At 42.3% G+C, this 27,232-nt stretch overlaps 1 protein-coding gene across 17 annotated transcripts in view; it reads left to right on the top strand.

Moving 5' to 3' along the window:
• The window catches only part of ARHGAP12 (Rho GTPase activating protein 12), a 77,800-nt gene extending 60,897 nt beyond the window's left edge, over positions 1 to 16,903 (top strand). For 12 of the 17 annotated variants that reach the window (XM_072033767.1, XM_072033764.1, XM_038174313.2 and 9 more), the window contains 9 exons: positions 3,293 to 3,397; positions 3,761 to 3,859; positions 6,191 to 6,290; positions 7,215 to 7,334; positions 10,233 to 10,331; positions 12,339 to 12,416; positions 13,494 to 13,628; positions 13,894 to 13,996; positions 14,435 to 16,903. In XM_072033767.1, coding sequence (XP_071889868.1) covers positions 3,293 to 3,397; positions 3,761 to 3,859; positions 6,191 to 6,290; positions 7,215 to 7,334; positions 10,233 to 10,331; positions 12,339 to 12,416; positions 13,494 to 13,628; positions 13,894 to 13,996; positions 14,435 to 14,609 — 1,014 coding nt within the window. In that variant the 3' untranslated portion in view covers positions 14,610 to 16,903. The other 5 variants (XM_038174314.2, XM_038174312.2, XM_038174309.2 and 2 more) reach the window with 3 other exon arrangements.
• The last annotated feature ends 10,329 nt before the right edge of the window (positions 16,904 to 27,232 follow it).

Genomic DNA, 27,232 nt, shown 5'->3' with positions numbered 1-27,232 from the left:
AAAGTTCCCACGTAAAGATCAAGGAAGTAAGCAATCTTCAGGGTTGATTTGGGCAAACTCTGTTTATTGTGATATACCACTGCTTATAGACAAGTGTGCGATATGGACGTTACTACAGTTCGTTGGTGTTGCACAGCTGAGTATATAGGAGCTTAGATTATTATCATAAAAGCTATTGGTAATGTAAATACTACTATTGGAGACAGATTTCCAAAAACTTCCAACATCTTACTATGACAGTAAAGAATATCTTAATATTTCTCATTTTCTTGTCGAAGCTGTAAGTTCTCAATCTTTGTTACCAGCTCTAAAGGAGCCCCTAAAGAGCCCCACAGTACTATTTCTGTAGATGATTGCAGGTGAAGAAGATTGGGGATTTAAAAATTCTACTAAACACTGATGAGGAACAGAATATTGAGAATGGCAGGGGTCATTTGTACATCTTAAAGCCTTCCTACAAGTAATATCTGACTCTGTTTCCTACAGACTGCATGGTTCCTCCTCTGGAGGCTCCCATGGCTTGGAGACAACCTCTAAAAGCACTGAAAAGGCTTTCTAGCTATTGATGCCAGCACACATCTTCAAGGCAGTCCTTAGGCTACTCAGCATCTACTGTGTCTGAAGCAACAAAAAATCCCCTGTGCTTTCCAGGAAGTGAAAGTTATCTCTGCCATGGAAATAGCATAAGCGCATCCCATGACTGTACTTTTTTTGTTCCTCGAAAAAAACTGTCAGAAGTGAATGTAGGACAACTTCTTTATATAGGATATCTCACAGCACCGTGTTAGAGACCTCTCCCCTCTTTCAGTCTCATTTCTGCTGTCCTTTCCAAACTTCCCAGATAGCTGAAAAGAGAAATCTGGTAAGAAGCAGGGGGCTGCCCAGCAAGAACTAAATGTGACCTGACCAGTGCTGGCTTGACAGCTCACTCTGAGAAAGCAGGCTTTGTCTAGGTGGCAGCAGATGCTAAAGGGACAGGTTTTCTTTTTACTTCTCCCAACAAAACCTGTTTGCTGCAGGAGGATTCGATTGCCTTTAGCTAACCTTTGGATGGGAGGGAAATGACTGCTGGCTTCTCATTTTTGTGCACCCAGGAGCAGAAAAGAAGCATGGCAGAGAAACTCATAGGAGACATTGAATGCTAAACTTTTTTTGTTATTTAAGGAAATTCTAAGTTTGACTTATCAGAGGTGTTTTGCAGAGAGGCTGGAGTGTGTGCTTTGTTGTTTTCACCAGCTTGCATCCTGAAACTGCAGATTTGACACTGCTCATGTGAAGGAGCTGGGGAAGAATTCTGTTTTTCTACCCCGGCAAATGTGGCTTCTGTTTTTTGTGTTCTGTGCTCCTCTGATATGCTGAAGGGAGTCAGCCTGAAAACAAGGGTAGAGTGCAATGGTGCTTGAGGTAGTGCTGGGGTCTGTTACCTGGAGTTCAGCAAACAGGACCATATTGCAGGGCAGGAGGGAAGCTCTCCTTCTGGTCAAAACAGTAAGGACTGTTTGTTGACTTCCCCTGTAGCAGGTCATCTCCTGTGCTGCTCAGCATCATGTGGGAGGTGTTTTTAATACATCCCTTGATCTTGCACAGGACTTTGGCACTAATCTCCTGCTCTCTCCAGTGGCAAGCTCTATAAATCTTTTTTTTTTGTCTTTTCCAGCATGCAGCAAAGTTGCTGTAGGCTGTCAGGTGGTGGTGTGTGCCTGATGCACTTCAGCTGCATATGCAGCAGTTGTGTGGGTCTCCTAAATAGACAGGTGTTGTACAGCTGCCCACAATTGCCAGAGGTGTATCTGTCCGACACTTGCTTCTAGCTTCTGTGGACTCCGTTTCTGAACTGGACTACCAAAAGCTATTAGGAAATAGTCCTAGATGAGATATCTGAGAATCAGGTTAGAAGGTTTTTTCAGACATAAGTTGGCATTGGGTAAATTAGAAATATTTCCCACTTCTGATATTTCACATGTTGTTTCTTTCCATTCAATGCTTAATTGCCCTTAGGAATCAAACAGGGAGATTTTCTAGTGGTAAACAGCCTTTCTAAAACACAATTAGCATTAATTAACATCCTTGCTGGGAATTTAATCAGATGCAGCAGATTAATTCTGTTTTCTGTTTTTTCTCACTTTGGATATGGTTGTTGTGGTACAGACTGCAAGCCTTGTGTTCACAGCAAGGAGGTTGTCCTGAGGCTCAGGTCATCCTGAGCTCTTGCAGAAACATCAGATTTCTTTTTCTTTTTTTTATTTTCTTTTTGTTTTCTTTCCAAACTAGAAAAGAATCTTTATGTTGGATCAGATGCTACAGGCTGTCCTCAGATGTACAACATTAAATTTCTGTACTGCAGCCAATTGACAGCTTTTCCTGTTCATTTTTTTTTTTTTGCTTATTTTATTCACAGTTGGAGCTTCTTGTTGGTGTGGTTCCCTAAATTGATTTCCTTGAGGAATGATACTTCAAAGCTATGTGGTGTACGCTGAAACCCTAGTAAAAGTACTTGGCTTTAAAAATGTGCCATACCCAGCATAAATGTACAAGTAGGAAGTAAAAATAGCTCCCTCATGCGTTCCTCAATTGTTAACCCACCAGCAACCCTTCAGAATGCTTTTTAAAATCACTTTGGTTATTTGCTGTTTTTTTTTTTTTTTAAGTAGCTAGGCAGTGAAATTGATTTGTGTTTACTTAGCGGAGTATGCTCTAGTATTGCATTAGAAGCATTAAAGGAAAACATTAAATAGATCTAATACAAAAAAGCATCATTGGAAACATTTAAAAAGAGTATTTGTTCTGAAAATGTAAGAGCTGAAAGTGCTCTTTCAGTGCAAGAGGGATGTATTGTGTGTAGTGATTCCTATCTGGCAAAGCTACTGTTCCTGGTGGGATTTGTGTTTTTATATATTGATGTTGTTAACTGACTGAATGATTTGCGTTCAGTTATGTGTTAGCCTTATGTCTTTAAAGCTTGGGACTATTTTGATTAAGCTGTAATCAAAATATCTATGGACATCTACTACTTGCGACAGAAAAAAGCCTCTGCTAGAATCTGGCATTTAAAACCATGGAATTTTAAAGTCTTTAGGCTGGGCAGTTTCTAATAGGTGTGTTTAAAGATTTTTTTGGGGTATGTTTTTTGTTTTTCCTGATATCATGTCAGTTGATATGTAGCAAAGTACGGTATTTGGGTTAAATCATCTAGGCTGCAAATAAAGTGTTGGTGTGTTGCATTTAGAGAATTGCAAAGCTATTTGTTAGAAGCTTTTTTTTCTCTTTTCATCGTCATTGTTCCTTTTTCCAGAAGTTTGGTGTCAATCAGTCTAAGCCAGAATTTACAGTGGATCTCAAAGGGGCATTGATTGACTGGGCTTCAAAGGACAAATCCAGCAAAAAGAATGTTATTGAGGTAAATTATTTTATTTAAATGCAAAATTATAGGCACTTCAAGTGACTTCAGAAAGTGTCTCTAAGCATAAGCTTCAATTAGTTCAATTTTCTCTATTTCTTCCCTCTCAAATGTACATGTATGTTTATTCTAGTACCTGCAAGAAATGTCCTTTCTTTCATGTCTGCACAGCCTATATGCATGCATTTAAATTTTAAGCAGATGTATGTACTGCTTTCACTGATTGTTGAGTAGCTATATATTATTTAAAAGTTGTGCCAAAGAGATGTTTAACTTGGTTTAGGTAATTTCAACTGGGAATTCTAGTAAGTTTCTCAATTCTAATAACATCTGTTTTTGTTTTTTTTTTTTTTTTTGTTAAAGCTAAGAACCCGCCAAGGAACTGAGCTCTTAATTCAGTCTGATAATGACAGCTTCATTAATGAATGGTATAAAGTTCTTAACTACACCATCAACAATCAGGTATGTATTGGAATCATGAAGGTTCTGTTTTCAAGGTAATACTGTTTAGTAAAATGATTTATGTAATGATTCCAAGTGCTTCATATAGATCTTAGTTTCTTCATTTTCTTGAGCATGGGCTGGCGGTTGAAGGTGTGGCAGTTTCTGGTGATGACAAGTGAAATCTAACTAACAGTGACAAGGGAAGAAGAATGGTCCACTGGACTAAGGACTGGGAGGTGTGGACTGATCTCCAGCTCAGCAATGAGCTTCCTGCTGTGCCCAAATAATTTTTCTATCTCAGCAAGCTGAAAGGTTCTGACGGGAAGCAAAAGGGGGAAGGACTGCCAAGGGAATGCTTAGCATAGTGACTTAACTTAGTCAGCATCTGTTACTGCTATTCAATTAATAAGACTACATTAAAGTGTAAATCAAAAGCCCTGGCAAAATACTGTGTTATAACGCCAACTCCTTATCAACAGAAAGGTGATCAAGCATTTGCTCTTGGTGCTGCTGAACAAGATTTTACCATCTTTGAATTCAGAAGTTGGAGGAGACATTGGAGAAAATACTACCCTCAAATTGAGTTAATGCACGTTCTTAATTTGTGTAGCTACAGGTCTGGCTCCTTCCCAGAAAAGCTGCATTTATGTCCTAGTCTCCAGGCAGCAGATAATTAAAGTTGATGCTTTGCTGTCAGTCAGTGGCCTTCATTTCTCTTAACCCTTGATAGTTTTTTCTACCCAAACACAGCAGGGTAATACAAATGGTTTAGTTTCTTTGTGCTCACAGTTTGGGCCCCTAAACTTCTGGTACAAAAATGTCAAGACTGTTAATAACAGGCAGTCACTCAGCAACACCTTTCTCCTGTCTGTCGCACGTAACACTGCTGACACTTCTCCCTTGCTGAAATGGAAATGGAAAGGCTGGGATATAACTGAGGCAAGAGTGAGGTACTACATATCATGTTGAGGAAGTAGAATAGAACATAGCTTTGAAATTTAACAGCCCTGAGGAACTTAGAGGCCTCTTGAAGAGAATATTGTTCAAATGATCTCAATAATGGAGACATCCTTCGGAAGTCCAAATGATGTCAGTGACAGAGATCCTTAGCAGGGACGTTACCTGAATTGCTGAATGTAGTGAACTTTGACATCCAAGAAAGGCTATCCAAAGCTTTTGAAAAGCAACAAGGAATGAGGCTTGTTTAAAGTCTTCTCAACCCAGCAGGTTAAAGTGCAACTTGTTTTATGTCATGAATAGTCATGTTTTTTGTTCATTTGGTGTTCTATAGTACACAACCTTGCATTATTTTTAAGATGAGAGATACTTGTAAGAAAATAGATTACTGATCTTTTTGTAATTGCATAGAAATGAAGTCTTTCTGCTTTAGTAGAAGAGCAGTTAGTAGAGGTCAATGACAGAATGGATATTTTGCACTGAGACCAAAGGAAACTTCTTTTTCTATTCTTTTTCTATTTATTAATGTCTGATGTCATGACCAGCTTAAGTATGAGGCTGCAGATAGACAGTTGTACAGACTTTGGTTTCTGCCTATACACTACCACATGATTTACATTTTCACTTAAACGTGTGTTGTTTTTTTTATTTTTTCCCCAAGAATATCAAAGGGTGTTGAGGCAGTGGAGCAGGTTGCCCAGAGAAGCTGTGGATGCCCCATCCATGGAGATGTTCAAGGCCAGGTTGGATGGGGCCCTGGGCAATCTGATCTAGTGGGTGATACCCCAGCCTATGGCAGAGGGATGGAACTAGATGATCTTTACTGTCCCTTCCAACCCAAACCATTCTATGGTTCTATGAATGTGCTGAGAGAACAATAACACACAGAGCAAGGCTTTTTGGACCCTGGAATAAACTGCTGGAGTGAATTCTGTGCATGTTCTGACAGCGATGAAGTTTTCCAACTGGCTGTTGTTTTCTGTCACAGAAAGTTTTAGTTAGAAATTACAGATAGGGTAAATGTTCTAGAAATGGGTTTTAGACCATATAAATCAGGTGCTTCTGTAGTAGACCACGTGAATAAAATAGCTGATGTTTGTCTACTGATTTGAGGAAAAAAGTCATTTATTAGTTTATGTAATCAAGTTTTTGTCTTTATTGGGTCTTGTGATCAAATAGTTTTGGCAGAGTTACTCAGTGCCAGTGAGAATGGTATAATACCAGATACCAGCTGACAAATAATTTTATCATCTAGAGTTCAGGAAAGAACCAACTGAGTATCATTAAAGGGGAAACAAAAAGTGTATTTTAGAACTGTCTCTGTGATATGTGTTTTAATGCTATGTTCTGTAAATTGGTAAACTGACCTCTATGTCATCTTAAATCTAATAGGTAGAGTCTGATGAAGCTTTAGAAGATGAGGTACCAGATTCGCCAGGGGTGGAAAAACAAGACAAAGAGAAAGAGAATAAAGACTCTAAGAAACTTCGTTGTGAGTAAAAAATTCTCCAAGAATTCATTTTTAGCAATGAAAAAAAAAAGTCTTTACTATTAAGTGTAAATAGAAAAGAAATCAAAAGGATGTTTAAGAATGAAACTACTCCGATTTGTAAACATGGTTTGGTATATAATTCCCTCTCCACCTTGGTGACAATTACTAACTTTTTATTCATGTTTTCCTAATCCTACTTAAAACATAGGAGAGAACAGGAGTAGTGAAATGGATTATTTTCAGGGTGTTGTCAAATGTACAGAGGTAATCAGATGTTTTCTCTGACTCTTATGAATAGTTTGGATTAAGAATCGTTTTGTCCTGTTGCCTGTTCAAAATTGATTTGGGTGTTTTTACAGTTTTTTGTTTGTGGTACAGCATCTGTAAGTATTTTCACATAAACTTCAATTTCACAAGAAGTTAGTGATGTTATTTTGGCTTGCTTGCAGAAATTAAGCATTTTTAATCACACCTTCAGAGAAATTCCCTTTTGCCACAAACTTCTTTCTGTGCAGAGAAATATATTAGGCAGACTTTTTTTTTCTGTATTTTACTTCTGGGCTTTATGTAATTTGCAAGAAAGTATTTATTTCATTTAAAATACTTAATGAGTGGCAGGACTGGTTTTGAAACATAGGTATACAATTTAAATTCCATGTTTAGTTTATGTAAATTACCATTTAATTTCACAGATGGCACTTGGTTGTAGAAGTTTTATGTGAAAGGTTATTGAATTGGCAGCTTGAAAAGTGAATGCTATGTACAAGGAGTTCAAAAAATGAAGGAAAATGCAGATGCAATGCAAATTCAAAGAGTTTTTGTATCTTCCTGTGTTTTTGAGATGTTTTTTCATATTGATTCCTTGGCAGAGAAGTTCAGTGTTGGTTTTGTGGATATTAATGTGAAGTGCATTTCTGTTTCCAGCAATGAAAATGTCTAGCAATATAGACTCTACAGATCAGAAAAAGACCAAAACGAAGCTAAAGAAGTTTCTTACTCGACGACCTACGTTACAAGCTGTCCGCGAAAAAGGCTACATTAAGGGTAAATGAACTTTTTTGACAAAGGAAATAGTTTGAAAAAAATAAATTTCATAGTTCAGGTGTAAAATGGGGTTTAAATTGTCTAGTTTTAGAGTAAAACACATGTATATAGCTGGCTTAACAAAAGTCTTGTATGTATAGTGGAACTGGTGTGTGTTTGTCATTCTTCTGAGCAATGCTGTTAGCTGCTAAACTTGATGAAGGATGTCCTCTTCTACTCTCATTACTGGCAAAACTGAAGTGGAAAATGAGAGCCCAGGGACCTACATGGAGCTTGAGTGTTTCTGAGCTAGAGACTCCATTTGGTCTGCAGTTCTGAGCTGGAAATTTTGGATAGCCAGATAATCGTTCATTTATACAAGGGAAAGGAAAGTTGAACACATGTGCATATACTCATATGTTTCACAAGGGTGTTCTTAGTCTGAATGGAACCAGACAATCTTGCAGCATCTCATAAGAAAGGAGATATTTAGGCAAAAAAAAAAAAAAGAGACTAAAGGAATCTTAATTCTTTTTCCCTAACCTTTTTCTTTGAATGTATACGTTTTTTACAAACAAATGTTTGACAACACATTCTTAAATGCAATTTATGAAAGAATTGATAATTTAATATATTATACTTTCATCTGTCACACCTGTATAAACTCTGAAAGAGAACAGTATTTGCACAGATCAAAGTTATTGTGTTTGTGTAACTTTTCTTCTTGCTAATTTCTGGTACTTTCTGTAAAACTTCCTTTGCTTGTTTGTATGCTTTAGCAGGACTTGTAGGTGGTGCTCTACTAGGGTCAAAATAGCGTATGGGTAGGCAAATAACACAAATCCAAGTATGATTTGCCTAACTGCATACTTTAACAGGTGTGCTTCTGTTGCATGTGGCATTTGATATATTTGTGTATCTGCAAACCTGACTTAACCGTAAATTATGAAATTTTTGTTTGGGATAAGAAGGCATTATTCCCAGACTTGGTTCTGCTCTGCTTTACAGCTTAGAATTCATGTGAATTCTCCATGATATAACTTCTGACATTAGCAACGGTGAATGCTAAGTCAAGTTCAATGTGTACTCATGCATGCTGATGATTGGATTTTTAATAAAGATATTAAGGAAAGAAGAGTTTGTTTTTATTTAAAAGCATGATGTAAACTTACGAAGTTGGATCTGCACTGTACAGTTTTATGTTTACTGTATGAGTGAAAAATACAGAGGTCTACTTAAAGGCCTAGTGTACTTTTGTGGCTGCTACAGAATAAGCTTAGTAAATGACAACTTGGCAAATGCGAGTTGAAAAATTAAAAATTTTGGAAAACGGGCTCGAAACAGCATGCATTAAGCACAAAAGTAACTGTGCTAAAGCTTTGGTACATGGAAAAACAAAATTACAAAAGCTACTTTTAAGATGGGAGGAATAAATACAATTCTGGTACATGTGGAGATTATTAAAGGCAGAAGCAGTTGTAGCAAATCCTTTTGTTACATACTAGTATTTTCTCCTGCTACCTAATCTGCATTGTTTTACCTGCTACAGCTGCTTGCTATCCTGGCTTTCTATTTCCTGGGCTTTCTCAACCCTTTGCTACCGATTCTGCTTATACAGCTGGCTGCATGAGTAGCAGCAGCAGGAATCAGGTGTTTTGGGTCACTGACCTTATATGCCTACAGCTAATAATATCATTATATGCCAATTTTCATACCGTATGATTGGTTTGGCGAGCTGTTTGGATTTCCCAAAGTGCTCGTCAGATGCAAGTGTTGCTAGTGAACCTGCCTAAATTTCTAAACATGAAAAGTGGGTTAGATGCTATGCATGATGCAAATGCAAGAGCAGTCTCCCTCTTGCATAAGCTCTGAAGCAAGATGTACTAGATACTGCGAGGATGGTCACTTACATGACATGTTTAAAGGATAAAATAAAACTTTATTCCCTTTAACAGTGTGAGCTTTGCCTCTCTATTTCAAGATCTTGTTTCAGTCTCATGCATCTGAACCTGGGAGGTCATCAGTTATTTGGCCGTTGTTAATAAAACCATAGAAGCGGGCCTGGGAAAGATTTCAGTGCTACCATACAATCTGAACAAGAGGAGTTAGCACATTGATGGCATTTACTAAGACATTACAAGAACATGAAAAGTTCAGCTGACTTTCACTGTAACTCCAGTTAGATAGAAAACACTACATCTGGCTTTAGTATAATTTTGAGGACAAGACTCGAAATGATGTCCAAAAGTATGGACTTTGCTGATAAATACCTTTACTGAAATTCCAACCTTGTGGCCAGGTTGTATATACATAGGCACACTTCAGAGCTCTGCAATATGAAGGTTCATCATTTACAAATCCATGTCAGACCTTAGTCTTTAACTCCTGCACTAAAGCCTTTCTCTGTCAATGAATGTGTAATGTAGGGTTAAACAGTAAGTGCAATGGCGGATGACTTTACTTTTTTCCTCCAAAAAAAATCCACAAAAGCATTTATTTTGGTTGAAGTTCCATATCTCTGTTCAGATTGTTTAGCAAAGATTACGGTAAATGTATTTTGAACTTGGAACAGGAATGAAGTACAACAGGACATTTGAATGTTACGTTTCCCATTACAGCAATGACTATGACTCTGACAAGTGTTCTTCTGATGGCTTAAAATTATTTCAGTACCAAAATTTTCCTACTTGTGCTTGGGTTGCTGCTGACACTTTTTCTCACTGGGAGCTTTTTCTTACTGGGAGCTGTTGGAAACGCTTTTCAAAACTTTTCCCCTTTTCTCTTTTCCCCTTTTCTCTCTAATACTGCAACAATTGTATCCAGTAGCCTTTGCTCTTTGTAGAGGTTTGTTTTAACCTGAACTAGTTCTGTCACTTGAAGCCTGTTCCACTGTAAATCAGTCTCTTTACTTGGTTCCAGATCAAGTGTTTGGTTCCAATCTCACCAGCTTGTGTCAAAGAGAAAACAGCACGGTGCCAAAGTTCGTGAAGCTGTGTATTGAGCATGTTGAGGAACATGGTATGGTGAATTTTTTTGTTTGTTTCCAAATCTCTATTGCTCACCACACTGTCTAACTTTGAATATTGTAATCTGTAAAATGCTGTAGATTACTTAAGGAAAATAATCTGAAACCTGTAGCTGCAGTTAGCAGTGAGTTTTCAAGAGTGTGTGGGTGGGTAGGTGGAGTACAGTTTGGGGAGGAGAGAGGAGAGGAAGTCTTGCATCTGAGGAATTGATCTACATAATATCTTTCAAGATAAGGAAAAGGCAGCCTCCTAACAGTACGGGCCTAAGGGAGGAGGGATTACAGGAAGTAATAGATCTCATCTCATCAAAATTTTCTTCCAGGTGAAGAGAGACTGTCTGAATGCAACCATTAGTTTCTGAAAGGTTTAAGCATGTTTACAAAGTCACTTATATTAACACTTCCTTGAAACAAACTTACAGAAAAAAAGTGGTGTTCTTGCTCTGTATAAGCTTTGTCTGCCAGAAGAGGAACCTATTATTTTGATCTCCTCCAGCCTCTTAACACAGATTACTATGTGAAGTTTCATGCTGTTCTGGAGATTATCAGTGTCCACACATAGTTTTTGTTTGCTTTCACTGAAAATAAGTCTCTCCTACCTAATAGCTGGGAAAAATGGTATGTTTGAAAGCTCTATGTGGCATTAAAGGACATCTTCACCTTTTTTTGTTTGAAATACGTTGGTTGTGACTTCTGACTTGGCTCTAGTCTGGATTCATTTCCTTGCTTGTTTCTTGCTATTGCCATTGCCATATCACCTGAGAGTGGATTTGCCATAACTATTACTCAGATATACCAGTCTGTTAATTTGAGAACATTCTCTTGAGAATCAGGGTAAGTGTTTACAAGGGAATACTATACGTGAATTTTAAGGTATCTTCCATGGGAACTTCATGTAGGGTTTTGTTGCAACCTGTAGTCCTTTCTCATCTTATGGCCTGGGAGGGAAAAGATAACTGCTTGCTGCCATTTGTGGTCTGCAGTTTGAGAGAAAGGGGTTATTTTGCATTGTTCTTTTTAAATTTTTTTTGTATTTTAAAGACAGGACTGCAGTGAAGATAGTGGTGAAGTTTTCCCTTTTTAAATACCCGAGGGGAAGCTGGCAGAAATGAACAGTTTTTTTTCCCCACTTCCTCAACTCTTCTTGCTACTGCCAACACACTTCAAATCATTTATTTCTGTAAAGAAATGACTAGTGGATTATGGGGAAGAGGGATATGTCAGATGGTGCTGGTAACTGTGCTGTATTGCATCAGACTACTCCTTGAGGAGCTACAGGGACTGAAGGTATTCTGGCAACACTCACCCTCTCAGTGGCACTGACTCACATGCTGCATTCAAGTGGCATTTCAATTAAATTCTTTACCTGCTAATCAATCACTTCTGAATAATTGCAGTAGCAACCACAGAGACACGGTTTTCTTCTTTGCCTGGTTGAATGCTCAGTGCTGTAAAGGCAGGGGCTACCTGTTTACTTTGAAGGCTGTTGAAGAGTGAGTGTGCATGCATGTCATCCTTCTTGCAAACCTGGTCACTTGACAAGTTTGAGATGCTCTGTGCATGACTTGATTTGATTTTTCTTAACCACCACGCATTAAAAAATTGAACATCCACAAAATAATTGGTTCTTGCATGTTGGACTCTGCATATACCCTGCCCACCCATGAAAACCATTCGAGATCCCTAGTCTTGTTGGGAAAACTTGGAGCTGTTGCCTCATTTACTACTGTTCTACAGGGTAGGAAACTTAGAGATTACTTTTGAGCTTGATGTTACCAAACTTGTGTCTGAAAACTAAATCTTCTCTGATGTAGCCTGCCCATCAAAAAAGCTAGTTTAACTTCATTTTTTGCATTGTTAAACAGGTGGTCGTTGTTGCAAGATTAGGTGGGTTGCTTTTGTTTTTAATTTTTCAGGCTAGACCTATAGGCAAGGAGTCTAATAATTCCAGAATCTGTATGTATGTAAGGTATCAAAATGGATTTATCCCTTTGTTTTAGGACTAGACGTTGACGGCTTATACCGAGTTAGTGGTAATCTTGCAGTGATACAGAAACTAAGATTTGCAGTCAATCACGGTAAGTTTCCTTGAACTATATTACGATTACATAGATTTTTAGATTATTTGAAGTTCATAGAAAGGGGGAAAAATCCTCAATGTGTAACTACCATGTTTAATAATTGTCATCCTCAAAGTAAAATGACTTCAAAACAGATGAAGTTAGTGTGTAGTAGACATACAGATCATTAAGAAAGAACAAAACTAACATTTTGGAGGTTTGTTCTTGCATGGAGCACAGAGGTTTTGCTAGAACATAATTATAAAGAAAGGTGGTATTAGAATTCAAAGGGGGCAAAAAGAGTTTTAAAAAAAATATATATATATATATATATAAAATAAAAAATAACTGCATACCTTATGGGAAAACAGTAAGCATATTAGTTTCCACTAGCATTAAGATTGCTTTTTAGCAAGATTTGCTATGCTCTTATAGTAAGGGGATTGCAAGCTGCTGTAGACTGTACTCGTATAAAATTCCATGTACCTGTACCTTAGTGTTTGATTCAGTGGGAATCAAGGTGGCTTGCAGCTGGGAAAAGAACAGTAGCCCCTCTACTATCTGGCCACTCGTTTCCTGATTAACAGGTTCTAGAAGTAAATTTTGTGTTATATTGGAGTTCATATTCTCCTCTGGAAAGGGAAAGTGTCCTTGGTAGGGGAGTGAGTGACATGTATTGCCCTATACAGCTTGGCTGCAGAAAAGACCCTGCTTCCAGGCTGAGGTGGAATTCCTGTTGAGATTTTTCTTGTTGGTTCCTTTCCGAGTAGTGTGGGGCCTCTAAATTGCTGCAGGTCTCTCAAGGACCGGATTGACAGTGTTCTAGCCCTTCTAAGAGAGCATGCAGTGTTGTTATTAGAATGCAGCCATATGAATATCTCACACAGTGCTTTTGCTGAAAAGTATTCTCCTAGCCACCCATAAATACAAAAGGTTTTACACTGCTGCTACTGTACAAAGCAGAGAAAAGGCTGAAGGACAATGCAATCTTCACTGCTTTAACAACAATACTATGGGAAAAACTAGGTTATATTTTAAAAAATTAGACATTCATAGTTAAATTATTAACATTAGTTGTTTGTTTTTGTCTCTCAGATGAGAAACTTGACTTGAATGACAGTAAATGGGAAGATATACATGTCATCACAGGAGCTCTAAAGATGTTTTTCAGAGAATTGCCGGAGCCACTCTTCACTTATAATCACTTCAATGACTTTGTCAATGCTATTAGTAAGTCTGGAAAACGTGCATGTGCTTTTTATGTAACTTCTGCTCAATATGTGCAATTCAGTTATCTTAGTAAAAAGAACATCTTGATTCTGAATGTCTGTCAGGGTTACCTGCAGTTGCTGGTCAGTAATATAGAGGCTGTCCAGGAGGTGGCAGTATGTTCTCTAGTATTAGCCCTGCAAAACAAGCTTTTACTCCCAGTCTCTTAAATTTTATGGCAAAGTTTTAAACAGAAATATTGAGGTTTTGTTTCTTCCTTCTGTAGAGCAAGAACCAAGACAGCGTGTCCATGCTGTTAAAGATTTAATTAAACAGTTGCCAAAACCAAATCAGGACACTATGCAAGTACTGTTTAGACACCTGAAGAGGTAAGTATTAGAAAGAATACTGACCCTCCCTTCAAGCTAAGTAATCAAATTTAAAATAGTAGGTGACTCTTTCCACTGTATTTTTCTTGCAAATATTGGACTTGATAAATGCAATATATCGCTCTGTTTTATACAAGCTTGCAGAGCACCAGTGGACTTTAGACAGTATGTGTCAGAATTGTGATATTTACTGCAAAGTCCATAAGGACTAAGAGCTGATTTCTCTAACATAAGTTAGAAAAAACGTGAGGATTTCAAGAATAATATTTCCAAGTAAAACTTTTCTGTGGAGAAGGAAATCACAGCAAGGTGTATGTCTTAATAACAAGACTAGTAATTAAATATTATGAATAGTCACTTGCTTTGGACTGTTTCTTTTTTCCTGTCATCACTCTAACGCTGATGTCTTTTTTTTGTGTGTGTATTTTTCCCTTCCAGAGTTGTAGAGAATGGAGAGAAGAACCGAATGACCTATCAAAGTGTAGCAATAGTTTTTGGTCCAACCTTATTAAAACCAGAGAAAGAGACTGGTAACATAGCAGTCCACACAGTATACCAGAATCAGATTGTAGAATTAATTCTGCTGGAATTGAATGCCATCTTTGGACGCTGACATTTTTCTTGAAGTAGAAACTGGAAGTGATGGGTTGGCAGCAGTATTCCATCAGAAGGAAAATCTCTCTGTATATGATGTATTATGTTTGTGGACCAAGCAGCAACTTGATTTTTGCACTTTTGGGAGAGGGGAGAAACAGGAGAAATGTTTTACCACTTTAACGCAAATTAAAGTCAACACTTTGTTTGGATTTCTTTGAAAAAAAATCAGCATAAAAAGTGAATTGAAAAAATTAGTATGCCTTTTTTTTTAAATAGCATTTGAGAATTGCAATATAGGTTCATACACTGGATTTCTTGAAGAGTAAAGCTAGTAATCTCAAACTGGATAATCTGGAATTTAATCTTATAATATTCCCACTTGGTATAGAAAAGTTCCACCAACTGATATGAAAAAAAATCAGTGGAGTTACACTTCAGGCTTGTGTATTACAAGCGATACAGATCTGTCTGACACTTTTTTCCATGAAGTTTCTGCATGCAGTGACTGTCTTAAACTTGTGCTAACAGTTTGGTTTAGTTATTCTAGTCTAATTTCTTACATGACATCTGCTATCCTTTTTCCTTTTTTCTCCCCCCGTCCCCAGCAACCGTTCTGGAACTTCTTAGTTGCTTTATAGAACAGCACACTGTTTCAAACACTGAACTTGTACCAGTATCCAGCTATGGATATTTGTCCTGTGGCATAACAGAAGTCATATTTAATACACATGTTCATTTTTTTTCAGGGCGTTCTGAGCTAGGTCTTGTGTTATACTGATTTACAGCTAAATCCTAAGTAAATACCGACTGTAACACTGTACTGAGTACTTGGTATAATGCTGTGGTAGTGGAAGTTTCTTGATGTAAATACAGGCTGTCCTTTTGACTCTTGTATATAATTCAGTTCCTGTATAGTTTAAGAAGAACGTTCTAGTCACACATTTCTAATCATGGGTAGATTTGCTGCAGTAGCATAACGTTTCCAGTTGATGTCTGGGTTTCAGCAGTGAAACAGGTTATGGGGAGGGAGGGGGGACCTAACTGTGTGCACTTTTAGATGTTAATTACATTTGCGGGCAAATACCTGTAATGCAAATGGTACTGGAAAAATACTGAGTGTGCTTGCTAAACTGTTAATGCACTACAAGAAGAGCCTTTTAGGTTATTTAATATGTACAGGATACATTAGAAGAAAATGTATTATGAATTCTAACATCTGCAAATAGTGAAACTCATGTTTTGATAGATGTTTGATGGAATCCATGATGCTAAATTTAAGAATTTCTTTTTACATTAATGTAGAATAATTTGTAAAATTGGTTTTGACAGATTTTGTTACAGGGAGCATGGTCTGCTGAAGATTTTTTTAAATGTATTTTTCTAGACTAACTGCTGTATCTGACATATTTGTTATGTCTAACCTGAATAAAGAAAACCATTAGTTATTTTGGAGTTTGCCATTCCCGCTTAAGACAACATGAACCCCATTTAAACAGTAAGACTGGTGTATTGTACTGCTTAGCATGGACACTACGTGCAGCAAAGAGTTGTCATGCTGAATTAAAAGATGAAAGGTTTCTTTATAGCCTGACAAGTTTAGGAATCTTCCAGTCCCTCTCTTTAACGAGTTAAACTCTGACATAAAATTCAGAGAGGGCAGAAGTAGTTTATGGATATAAATTTGTGGTCTTTAAAACATCTCAGCTCCAAACCTATTGTTAAAAAGCAGATACATTGGGAAATATTTTTGTTTCACTTTTGATCTGTTGTATGCTTTTCACAACAAAGTTCCAGATTGCAGCTAAGGGGATATGTGGTGAAGTAGTGAGGTGTAATCAGATGACTGGTACAAGAATTTCATGAGCATAAGGCTTGGATGAGAAGTCTTCGTAGATAAAAGAGAAGACAAGTTACCTTGTGGCTTTCTCACTGTCTTGTTGTGGTAATGGTGAAGTCTTGTGGTTTGTTGCAAAGCAAGGTGGGTGAGAATTGTGATAGCTACATCTGTGTTGTATTTTCAGCCTCCTGTTAGGCTTTCAAACAAGAACGGTCTGAGTGGCAGATGTGCCCCCATTGACTAGAAAATATAAACAAAGTTGAAATATGTTGTTGTAGATTATTCAAATCCCAACTTCAGCTGTAAAATAAAGAATTCCCGTTGCTAAAGGGGAGAGCTTATCTACAGGCGCCTTTTCTGTATGAGTGTTTCTGTATTCAAAGAAAGAATTCCTTTTTAGGACCATTTGGTAATGAGGATGGCCATTTCGCTTTTCCTTGTATTCCCAGAAAATAAAGCGTTTTGTTACAATATATAGTATGGTTTTGTGCAGTGAAATTGTTGTAAGTTTTAATTTTCTCATTTTTAGTTTGGGGAAGTGAATGTACTTCTTAATCTTAAGAATCTTAATTCTTCTTAAGGTGCAGCTAAACACTCAAACCCTGCAGAAAGAGGAGGCTGTCCAAGCTGATGGTCTTGACTAACCTGAAATTGTGTATGTCTGCATATAGTGTTTGTTCCCTACTTGAAATACCTTGTTGTCTTGTTCCTACAGTTCGCTTTTCTTTTAAAAATCAAGAACAAATCTTTACACAGAGAAGGGAAGCTGTTTGCACTAGCAGGAACACACTTAAAGCCTGAGCTGAGGAATAGATGAGCCAGGTTGGATTTTAGACTAGAATCCAATTTTAATTTAAGACAATACAAACCCTTACAGTCATAACTGCTCAAAGGTACGATGCTAGGCATTGGTGCCACTTCCAGTCTTGTTCCAGTAACAGAGCTGTGTGCCTCTGCAGTTCAGCCACGTAATGTTACCACCAAGTGACTCCCAGACTTGCTTGATTTATACCAGTTACAAGTTTCTTCTCTTTAAAGCTAGAGAGAGAAGTGGGCACAGGTCCTTACGTGTAGGTAAGCCTCCTCAGTGCAAGCTGCTAGGTTGTGCTTACTGTCTAGAACCAAACTTTCCTCACCATCCTCACTGAAAGCCAGGATGAACTCCCTTTTTATCAAACCCTTTGTATTCCAGCAAGGGAATCCTCGACTCTTGCAGTGTGGGAGAGAAAGGAGGTTGTAGGTACTGTAGCATCAGTTTGTTCTTACGTGGAGCACTGACGTTTCCCCCTTAGAGGGAACAGCTTTATTTAGCCCCAAAGTAATGATATTTTCAGAATCAATCGGTTAATTCATCAGGCGTGCCGTAACGCAGGCACAGTGGGGCATTCTGCTCGGTGCGGGGGGAGGTACAGCATGGCTAATGAGGCGCTCTGTCACTGCCAAGGAGAGGAGAGCTCCTCTGAGGAATCTTAATTAGGCTCCACAATTGCAAAGTTTTGTGGGCAAGCAGCTGGTAGGACTGGATCAGAGCTTTACAAAAGTAGCCCTATGCGATTGTGGGACTTAAATGAACATTTTTTTTTTCTCCATAGCATTCTTGTAAACAGAGCACTTGTAAAACAAGATCACACTGTGTAACAGACCAACATGAAAGGCACGCAGAGGGAACTTGGCCTCTTGGTCCTTTTTATTTCGTTGAGAATTAAATGGCAGCTCTAATATTAGACTTTCCTAGGACTTCCCCAAATGCAGTTGGGTTTGTTAAAGGTACTTAGCTACTACTTTCAAAAGGAGAAATCTACTCAAAAGGAGAAATCTACGTTGCATTCAGCACGCTCAGAGCTGCAAATGAGAACAATTAGGGATAGCACTGGGTTTATTTAATCTTGCAGCTTATTGCTCTAAAACGTCATTCACCAGGGAAGGGGAGAGCAGGTCCTTAGTGTGGGAATAAGAACATGCAAAAGAGCGAAGGCAACCGGACAAAGCAGGTGTGATGGACAAGCAGGAGAGCAAAGAAACAGTTGCTTAGAAAATCTGCAGCAATACAAGCCAGAGACCTGGGAGAAAGCCAGGCTGCTAGGAGCAGGCTTTTTTCTTTCCTTTTTTTTTTTTCCCCCCTTCTTTTCCCCCCTTTTTCCTTACATACAGTCCAGATGAAGACCTTGGTGATATTTTCTAAGGGTAAGTGTCTCCGTAAGCAGGTGGAGTTCAAGCGACATTGCAGAACAGCACTGCCCACCTTACTGCAAACTTTTCCAGAGCAGCTTCTGTGTCCGCTCATCAGCAGTGAGCTGCAGTCTGGGTTCGCTTGATACAAACACCTGCGTGCTACCGGGAGTCAAGAACTCTGTTCCTTCAGTGTAATCACGGCTGCACAGCCAGAATCTCTGCATGCAGAAATAAAACTTGTTGCATTGCTCCAGTGGTAGTGCCCGTGCCAGGTGTCTGACCCTTGTGGCACCAGGTCCTGAACAGCACAGGTAGCCCTGGGTGTACAGTCTCAGCAAACCAGAAGGAAAAAAAGAAATAATAAATAAATACAAAGCTGAGAAGTGGGAGTATGCAGAAAGAAAAATGAAGTCCTGAGCTAAACTTTCTTCAAACCCATTTTAGATTTTAATGTATAGTACAAATCTGCTCAGTCAGAAGTTTAATTGATAGTGTAAAGGAAACAGCTGTCCTCTTAAAAAAATCTGTAATTAAAAGCTTTCATTTTTTACACCAGGCACTGGAAGATAACGTTAACCACTGACACATCTCACCACATGCTGCAGCCTGGGGTTTGGTCTCAAGCTGTGAAAGCTGCCTTGCCCCTCCTGCTGGCTCACCTTTCCTTTACCGAAGTGGTAATCCCAGACTTCTCTCCTCTTCCTACCTGCACCCCCAGCTCCTTCTGCTGCCCATCACATCCTTGTGACTCAGGCTGTTGCTTACAACACCTGCTGGGGCTGGGCCGTGCTTGGTGCTACCTGGAGCGCTGCTGTGCTGCCAGGGGCTGCTGCACGCTCATGCTGGCCTTGAGACTGTCAGCAAGCAGACATCAGTGTTAATGCTAAATGTATTGTACATTTAAAAAAAAAAAAGAGTAGAACAAGACAAGGGTCCCTTCCACATAGTTTAATCAGGCTGCATGCTGCTCCTGCTTCCCAGAGGGTCTGTCCTCCTCCTGGATTGCAGAAGTGAGTGTAAGCTAGGCAGTGAGGTGTTGTATTTGGCGTTATGCCAAGGCACAGCAATGTAATTCCCTGCTCCCATTTAATCACCACCCGTGTCCCTTGTGCAGGCTGCCCAGAGGATGCCACAAACTTGCGCTAAACCACTGTGGCTACAGACCGGGGTCATGCTTTTCCCCTTCGTTAGCCCGAGCTTCCCTCTCCCACTCATCAAATACCCCAAACTAAACTTTCTGCCCACCTTTCCCACAGCGTGCAGCGAGCTGAGTGCTCGGGGTGTCCCCGGGTGCATTCTGCGTGTAGGCAGTTGGGGTAGGCGGGGGAGCGGTGCGTTTGCTATAAACACCGAACGGCGGGCGGCATCGTGAGCTCTTCTAATCGTAACCAGCTCCCCAGATGGCTGCCTAATGCCTTCTGGGCTTGCTTTGTGTCCCTGAGTTAAAGGAAAGCTGGAGCGGGTGAGGGAGGGACACAGTGCTGGGGCTGAGCGCTACCGCTGCTAGTGAGGTGAGCTCCATTTGGCCAGCACCGGCCCTGGGCCACAAAGATGGAGATGGGCCTGTGGGCCAGAGAGGGGGATGGAGATGGGCCTGCAGGCCAGAGGAGAGGTTGGAGATGGGCCTGCAGGCCAGAGGAGGGGCCCGGTGCTCTCCTTCCTGCCCGCTTCCTCTCCCCTCGCTGGGCTGTGAGCTCAGGCCCGTGGTATGTCACGGGCCAGACAGCGTGATTATAATGGTCCTCTCTGGTTTTAAAAACCTCTGAATGAAGCTGGCAGGTAGCCTGCCACTTAGACATTGACTTCCTTGTTCCCACTTGGCCATTCACGCCCTGGATCAAATGAAAGCGCTGCTGCTGGCCGAAGCTGAATCCCTGTTCCTCCCCTGAGGTAATGCTGTTCAGCGCGGGGAAGCCATCACCTCCTCCACCAGCAGCTCCTGAAGCAAAAGAGGCTTCCCTCCCTAATATATTTCATGATTTCTTTTTTTTTTTTTTGCATCGCTGTGCAGCAGAACCAGGCTCAGAGGGCAGCCGTCATCGGTGGGGTCCCGCTGTGGGATTGGGGCAGCGCAGCCTCCTCCACATCCCCGCGAACGAAGCCGCTGTGGGAAAAACCCTGCACAAGGAGCTCGTGGGCTGCCAGCCAGAGAGCACAGCAAGCACATCGCCGGCCTGGCCGCTGGCACCGAAATCAGGGCTGGGAGGGACACAGCACCGTGTTTCTCCTGTCCCAGCAGCAGTCTGGGCTGCTTTCACAGACCCCACTGATGGAGAGGGTGGAAACTCCCAGACAGCCTTTGCTAGCACATAGTTCCCTTCCCATTTAGAAAGTTTTTTATTTTTGAATATCTATGCACTCATTGCTGCAATTTACTTTCGTTTTTTTCCCTATTCTGTCCATATCCATGGCTTTTATCCCATTCCACAAAGCACATGGAGAGCTCTTTCCCGTTCATCTCTGCACATGCAATAGCAGCCTACAAAGCTATAAATGGCTTCTGCGTCTCAGTTTTCCCTCCTGTAGCCTAAGCAAGCCCAATCCTTTTAATCTCCCCTTGGCTGCCACGCAGCCTGCTGATTAGGGCATGGGACGGGGCAGTGCGAGCTCACACTCCCCTCAGGGACGAGCCCTCAGCACTGCCCCACACAGGGAGCCCAGCACACCTCCTGCTGCCCCTTCACCCTGTGGTGCCCCTTGCACGCCAGCCCCATGTCCCGAGCTCTTCCTCCCAAAGCACCGATGGCTCTGGGTGTCAGCAGCAGCCAGGTGGCCACGGCCCCACTGCCAGCACGAACAGAAGCTTGGCTGGAGCTGTGGGGAGCGCAGCGGGCAGGAGGTGCAGCTCCCAGGGCTGGGCTGGGGGCGAGGGGATGCAGCCAGGGGCAGCTCCCGCAAGCTGCTGTCCTGGCTGTCACCGCGCCACTGCAGTGGGATGCACGGACCCGCAGCCTCCCCAGAAGATGGGCTCTGCATTGCTTGGATTTGCTCTTCTTGGAGAGCAGAACAGCAGCCCCAGCACTGATTGCTGCTGCCTCCCTGGAGCATCCCAGATAGGGGCAGTGCCACAAATCCTCAGTGGGACCCTGACGCTGGGGTTCCCCTGCCTGCTTGCTGTCCCCACCTCATCCCTCTGTCCTGCTGCCACGTGCTGCCTGCCCCAGGACTCCATGCCAGCAGCACGGAGCCACCCCTTGAAGGCTCGTGCTGCCAGCCGAGCTGCAGCCACTGGAAGCAGTGCTGGTGACAGAAGCAATCTTTGAACTCATTGAGCTTTGTTACCGTTCTGAAGACAGACCTTACTGTGACAACGAACCATTTAACATGGAGAGGATCTCAGCATCTTGTATTCACATACAAAAATAAATAAATAAATAAATAAATAAAGGTTCTAAACATTAAGAAACAACACTGAAGAAAAAAAAAAAAAAAAGAGGTTCTGCCTATTCTGGCAGTTTCGTTTGACAAATTAAAGGCTGGCAGAAACGCTCTCATTTGCCCTGGCCCAGTGATAGTCATTACACCTGCATCACCACCAGGAACATGACTAATCCTGAATTCCTTTCACTTCCAGGCACCCATGAAAAGGCTTCATCTGTCCCAAAGCTACAATTTAAATGCTGAAAATAAAATACTTTAAAACCACGCAGTGGTAGTTCGGGGTTAGTAATGATTTTGCCTGGCACGGGCTGTGGTAGCTGTGTCTGTGCCACCTTGCTGGTGGCTCGCTGGCTGCAGCCAAGCCCTCTGCTCCCTTTTGGTTCCTGCACCGTGCTCCCCAGCCAAGGCACAAAACTGTGCCAGGCCAGAGGAGCTGGAAAGGCTAACCAGGGGCAGAGCAGGTGGCAGGGCCGCTGTGGTTGTTACTGGGCTGGTGACACTGCCACAGGGGTCCCTTCCTCCTGCCCTGCAAACAAACCCCGGTGAAGTTTTTAGCCCCCTACCAAAGCATTAGTTCCCACCCAGCTGGCTGACAGCATCTTGTCCTAGTCCACAGAGCCACTCTTTATGTTGAAAGCATTGAAGAGAGAAGGAACATGTAATTAGGAGGCTCTGAGTCCTCCCTTCACAACCTTAACCCAGCTCGTGTTCAGTGGTGCTACCACCTTCCCTCAGGACAGCGCACCCGGGGCTGCTGTCAGGCTTGTTCCCAGGGAGGTGAAATATTTAACAGATCCCGGCCCATTAAGCACAAATCACTTCGGAATTGCCCTGACCCAACAGCAGCGGTCGTCCTTCCTCCAGGCATTGTCCTCTGCAGAGCACAGCCACGGATGAAAAAATGCCTCCTTCTCATCCTGCTCCGTTGTTCCTAACAGGGACGAAGCCCGGGTGGGGACAGGGACCCTGGCTCCTCGATGAGTCCCCATGGTCACCCTGCCAGGCAGCGGGGTAGCCTGAAAAATACACATCCTGCAGGGCCACAGCTCCCCTTCTGCCATCGAGTTGTTTCCCAGGCTGCCAGGACTTCTGGCAGCAATAGGACCGAGCCCTCAGTGAAGCAGCAGACCCTGGCATCAGGTCTGCTTCTCCTCACCTGCCTCCCCCTGAAGGTGCTGTGAGAGGCTCTGCCTGCCTTCCACGAGGCTCTTGCAGCGTCCCGAGCACGCAGCAGCCCGTTTAGGGCAATTATTCTCCTTTAAGGCCTCAGAAACTGCGAGGTTCCTGGCATTTCTCACTCTCTGGACAGGTGCAATTTTTCATCGCTTTCCCGAGGACTCCTGTGCTTCGCCACAGTAAGGGAGCAGCCCCTAAGGGAGCGAGCTGCAGCCTGCAGTTTATTGTTATCTCCTGATGGACGTAAGCTGAAGGAGTTCCAGTTAAGCCAGGAAAACGGGGATGTGTAGGCGAAGCCATTAAGCAAATTGTTGTGGAAGCCGCGTGATTTTGCACGGTTCTGAAATTGTACAATACCAGTACACACTTCACCCAATACTAATCTGTAAATAAAAAGTAAGGGGAGGGACGAGACTTCAGGCTGCCCTGAAGCGAACAGAGTCCCAAAGGCAGCCGGCAATGCCCTTCATGCCTCGGCTCTGCCCGTCCCCAGCTGCAGGGCCAGGGGCACCTGCGCAGGCCCCGCGCCCACCGTGCCGCTTGCTGCGTTTTTCCCTGGGGCCTGCTGAAAAGGAGGCAGCTGTCGCAGGAAAGCTCCTGCAAGCAAGAGCAAATGGAACAGAAAAGGGCTGGAATCGCAGCTCAGGTTTGAAAAGGGTTTTCTAATACTTCTGAAATCTAACATCCAATTTAACTCCCCGAAACAGGTGACCAGCAACCGATAAGCCCGAAAAATAAGAGCATCAACATTTTGCCAAACCTCCACCATGATTTGTCATACAAAAACCATTCTAGCTCCAGGCTCTTCAAGGCCATTACCTGTAAGAATAAAGGAGCATAAATTTGGAGAATAAATAAATAAAAGAGAAAATCCCTGTGCCTGAATCCCCCCACACCGTTACTGCCCCCTTGGATTAGACCGAGTTCACTTCACTTGCAGAGTTAAAGTCGTTTGATTTTTCTCCAGCACAGGCTGGGGCAACAAATAAATAAATAAACAAACAGTGTGATGCTGCTTTGCTCCAGACAAGGTGCTTTTTGTCTTTTTTTTTTTTTAACCCAACCCTAAAATTCAAATTAGGCTCCAGCTCAAAGCCTGCACCACCAGGGCATGAATGCTAAGTAGCCTGCTCCCCGTCCAATCTGTTCACTGCCTGGCTAATGATTATTCTCCATAGAAACCCTACCGGAGTCAGTTATTATTCTCTCCTCATGCACTTGTATCTCTCTTGTATTTATATAAGATTAAGTAGCCCCGTTAGGTTTTTACCTCTCTGATTGGAGCTTATTTTAACCTCAATTAAGCCATCATCCCTGCTTTTCTGAAGGCAGGGCAGGAGCATGGCCATTATCATTCTCGCCACCTTTTGTAGGAAAAGGCTGCTGCGGCCCGGCTGCGCTGGGATGGCCGTGTGGCAGGTAACCAGCGCGGCGTCGGGGAGGATAAATGGTGCCAGACTCCCAGAGGTGCTGTGGCACTGTGTAATTATTGTTCCAGACAGCTGAAAGCAGCGGGGTTGCTGGTTCCCCTGCTTAGTTTCAGTCTGCCATGATTGCTGGCACAGAAAGATGCTGATTATAAGTAAACATTAATTATGCCCTGCTACCCCACTGCTCGCAGCGCTGTGCTCGCAGGCAGCGGAGCCGCTGAGCCGCGCTCGGCTCCTCCTGCTGAAAAACCATCCAGATTTCAGTGCCCGGGCTTTCCTCCTGCGTGGACAGAGGACATCGCTCCTAAGGGTTATCCTCACTCATGGCCAGAGTTATTGCACTTTCTGTACCCCTGTGCTGCGGTGCTGTTGCTAAAATATTTAATAAAGTGCTTGTCACCCTCCAAGAAGGTAGGCTGAAGTGATGCAGCAAGCAGTACCGTTATCTGCTCCTCAACAGACAAATCATTTTAGTGTCTTTAAAGCAGGGGAAAAAAAAAAAAGCAAATAAAACTTATCAATCATCCTATATGTCAAGGTAATTTTTTTCAGATGATGTCCTTCTTTTTTTAAATGGCAGCCTATTTCTGACTCCATTTTTTTTTTTTTTTAAATTTGCTATTATTCGTTTTTTCTTTGCTGAAGGATGCCTGGAAACACAGAGCTCATGGAGCCCGGCTCCTCAAGTTGTGTGAATGGTTAGCGGGCGATTTCCCCGTCCCTTGAAACGCGGCCTCCGCTGATGGAATTGCGCTGTGCCGTGATTGCACCGCACTGCGGTGAAATAGGTTCAATCTGATTATCTGGCTCTTCCATTTCGCCTATATTTACAACCTGCCTGACCTCTGGGGAGAGGGGAGGACAGGCAGCCAATCATGCCGGAGACATTTCAAAAGGTCAGAGCAATACAGGGGTTGCTGCCATAATTCACAGGCTCTACAATTCGGAGACCGTGTTCGCTTGACAAAACCTGGCAGAAGAACATAGTTATTGTGAAATATTTGTCCACTCCTTGAGCAAATGAGGAAAACAGAGAATGCTTTAAAAATTAGGCTCCTTCTCCTCTTGAAACCTGTGACAGATGTTGCGTGCAAGGGCACGTGAGGCACCCATGGGCAATGAAGAGTTTGGAGAAGTTTGAAGCCTTTGGGAGATGCCGAGGGGTCTGGGCAGCGTACCAAGAGCTGCCCAGCACGCTTGTGGAGCGTGTTGGTCTCACACACACCTGGAGGTGAAGCACAAAGACCACAGACAGACACACGGACATGCAGCTCCACCTCGCCAGGCAAGGTGTGTGGAGGGGTAGCTAAAAGGCTTAGCCATCGGCACAGGGCTGGGGCTTTCCATGTGTGGAAAAGGCTACAGTTCGCTTTCACCTTTAGTTCTTTTAAATCATTCTTCTTTTGCCCCATCTCCTTCCGTTTCTTTGCCCACACTCCTCATTTTATGTTCACAACCTTCAGCCAGAAACGCTCACTTCCCTTCAGCCCTTGCCCAAAACATCTTGGTATTGATATCTCGTGTCAGTTCAGGCTGTCCAAAATTCCTTAGCACAAGCCTGTTTCCCAGCAGATTACAAAGCCACCCAAAGCTGGAAGTTTGGCAAGGTTTTCCATGTGGGATTTTCAGGGAAAGCCTCCTCTACAGAGGCTTCTTGAGGCAGCTTCAGCACCTCTCGTTTGGGTGAGAAACCTGCTGAGAGATCACTTCGTGTTAGGGACGGGCCTCTGCAGAGGCCCGACCCCGGGCCTGACCAAACACGGCCCATTTTGGGACCTCTGAAAAACCTCAGCCTGCACACAGACGATGAACATGGGCTGGACTTTGCCAGCTGCAGTAGCTCCGTGCTGCAGGGGCTTTGGCTGATGGATGTGAGAATGAGACGTTGCCATGCACGTGGTGGGATTTGCCAGAAAGGAGCCAAATTCAAGTTGTTTTAGCAACCTTTATTTTAGAGTTCCCTTTCTTTGAGTGCTCAGCTCCAGAACACCACTTGAGGCTGTGTGCTCAGACCAGGTAAAGATTTCCACTGTGGTCAGACCTTTGGAGAAGTTAGTAACTATTCAATGCATGCAAAAATTGAGGCTTCAGTGAGAAAGACACTAATGTCACCAACAGTGTCACAAACGTCTTTATTCTTCACCAAAATCATTGTTTAATTTGCAACCCCACACCGTGTTTCCGAGATTTACACACCCCTTGGAGTAACAGAGCTGCTTGAAAGAGCAGGAAGGCATCAAATGCTTGCCTGCTTGGCTTAACCTCGTCCTGGCCGGGCTACGTGATCGATCCTCTGTGATCCAAGTTATGGGGACAGGAGGCAGGGCCAGCGGGCTGGGGCTGGCAGGAAGGGTGCAGCGGGACGTGAGCTGCTCCGGGAACAAGGCTCAGCAGAACCCCGTGTAACAGTGAAGGGAGGGATATAAATAGCAAGGCACAAAATGAAAACAGAACAAAAATACCCGTGCCAGGAAACGAGTGTATCTCTGAGGCCGGATGAGAGAGTAGCTCAGGAAGCGTTTCTGCAGATAAGAGGGCTCAGTACAAGAAAAAAAGAAAAAAAAAAAAAAAAGAGAAAAAATCAAAATAAGAAAAAAAATTCAGCCCACCAAAGTCGTGCATTGATCATGGGAGGATTTCACA

This window comes from Anas platyrhynchos, chromosome 2 (assembly GCF_047663525.1).
Source record: "Anas platyrhynchos isolate ZD024472 breed Pekin duck chromosome 2, IASCAAS_PekinDuck_T2T, whole genome shotgun sequence".
NCBI lineage: Eukaryota > Metazoa > Chordata > Aves > Anseriformes > Anatidae > Anas > Anas platyrhynchos.
The sequence above is the reverse complement of the archived record's forward strand: the minus strand, read 5'-3'. Positions and strand labels throughout refer to the sequence as shown.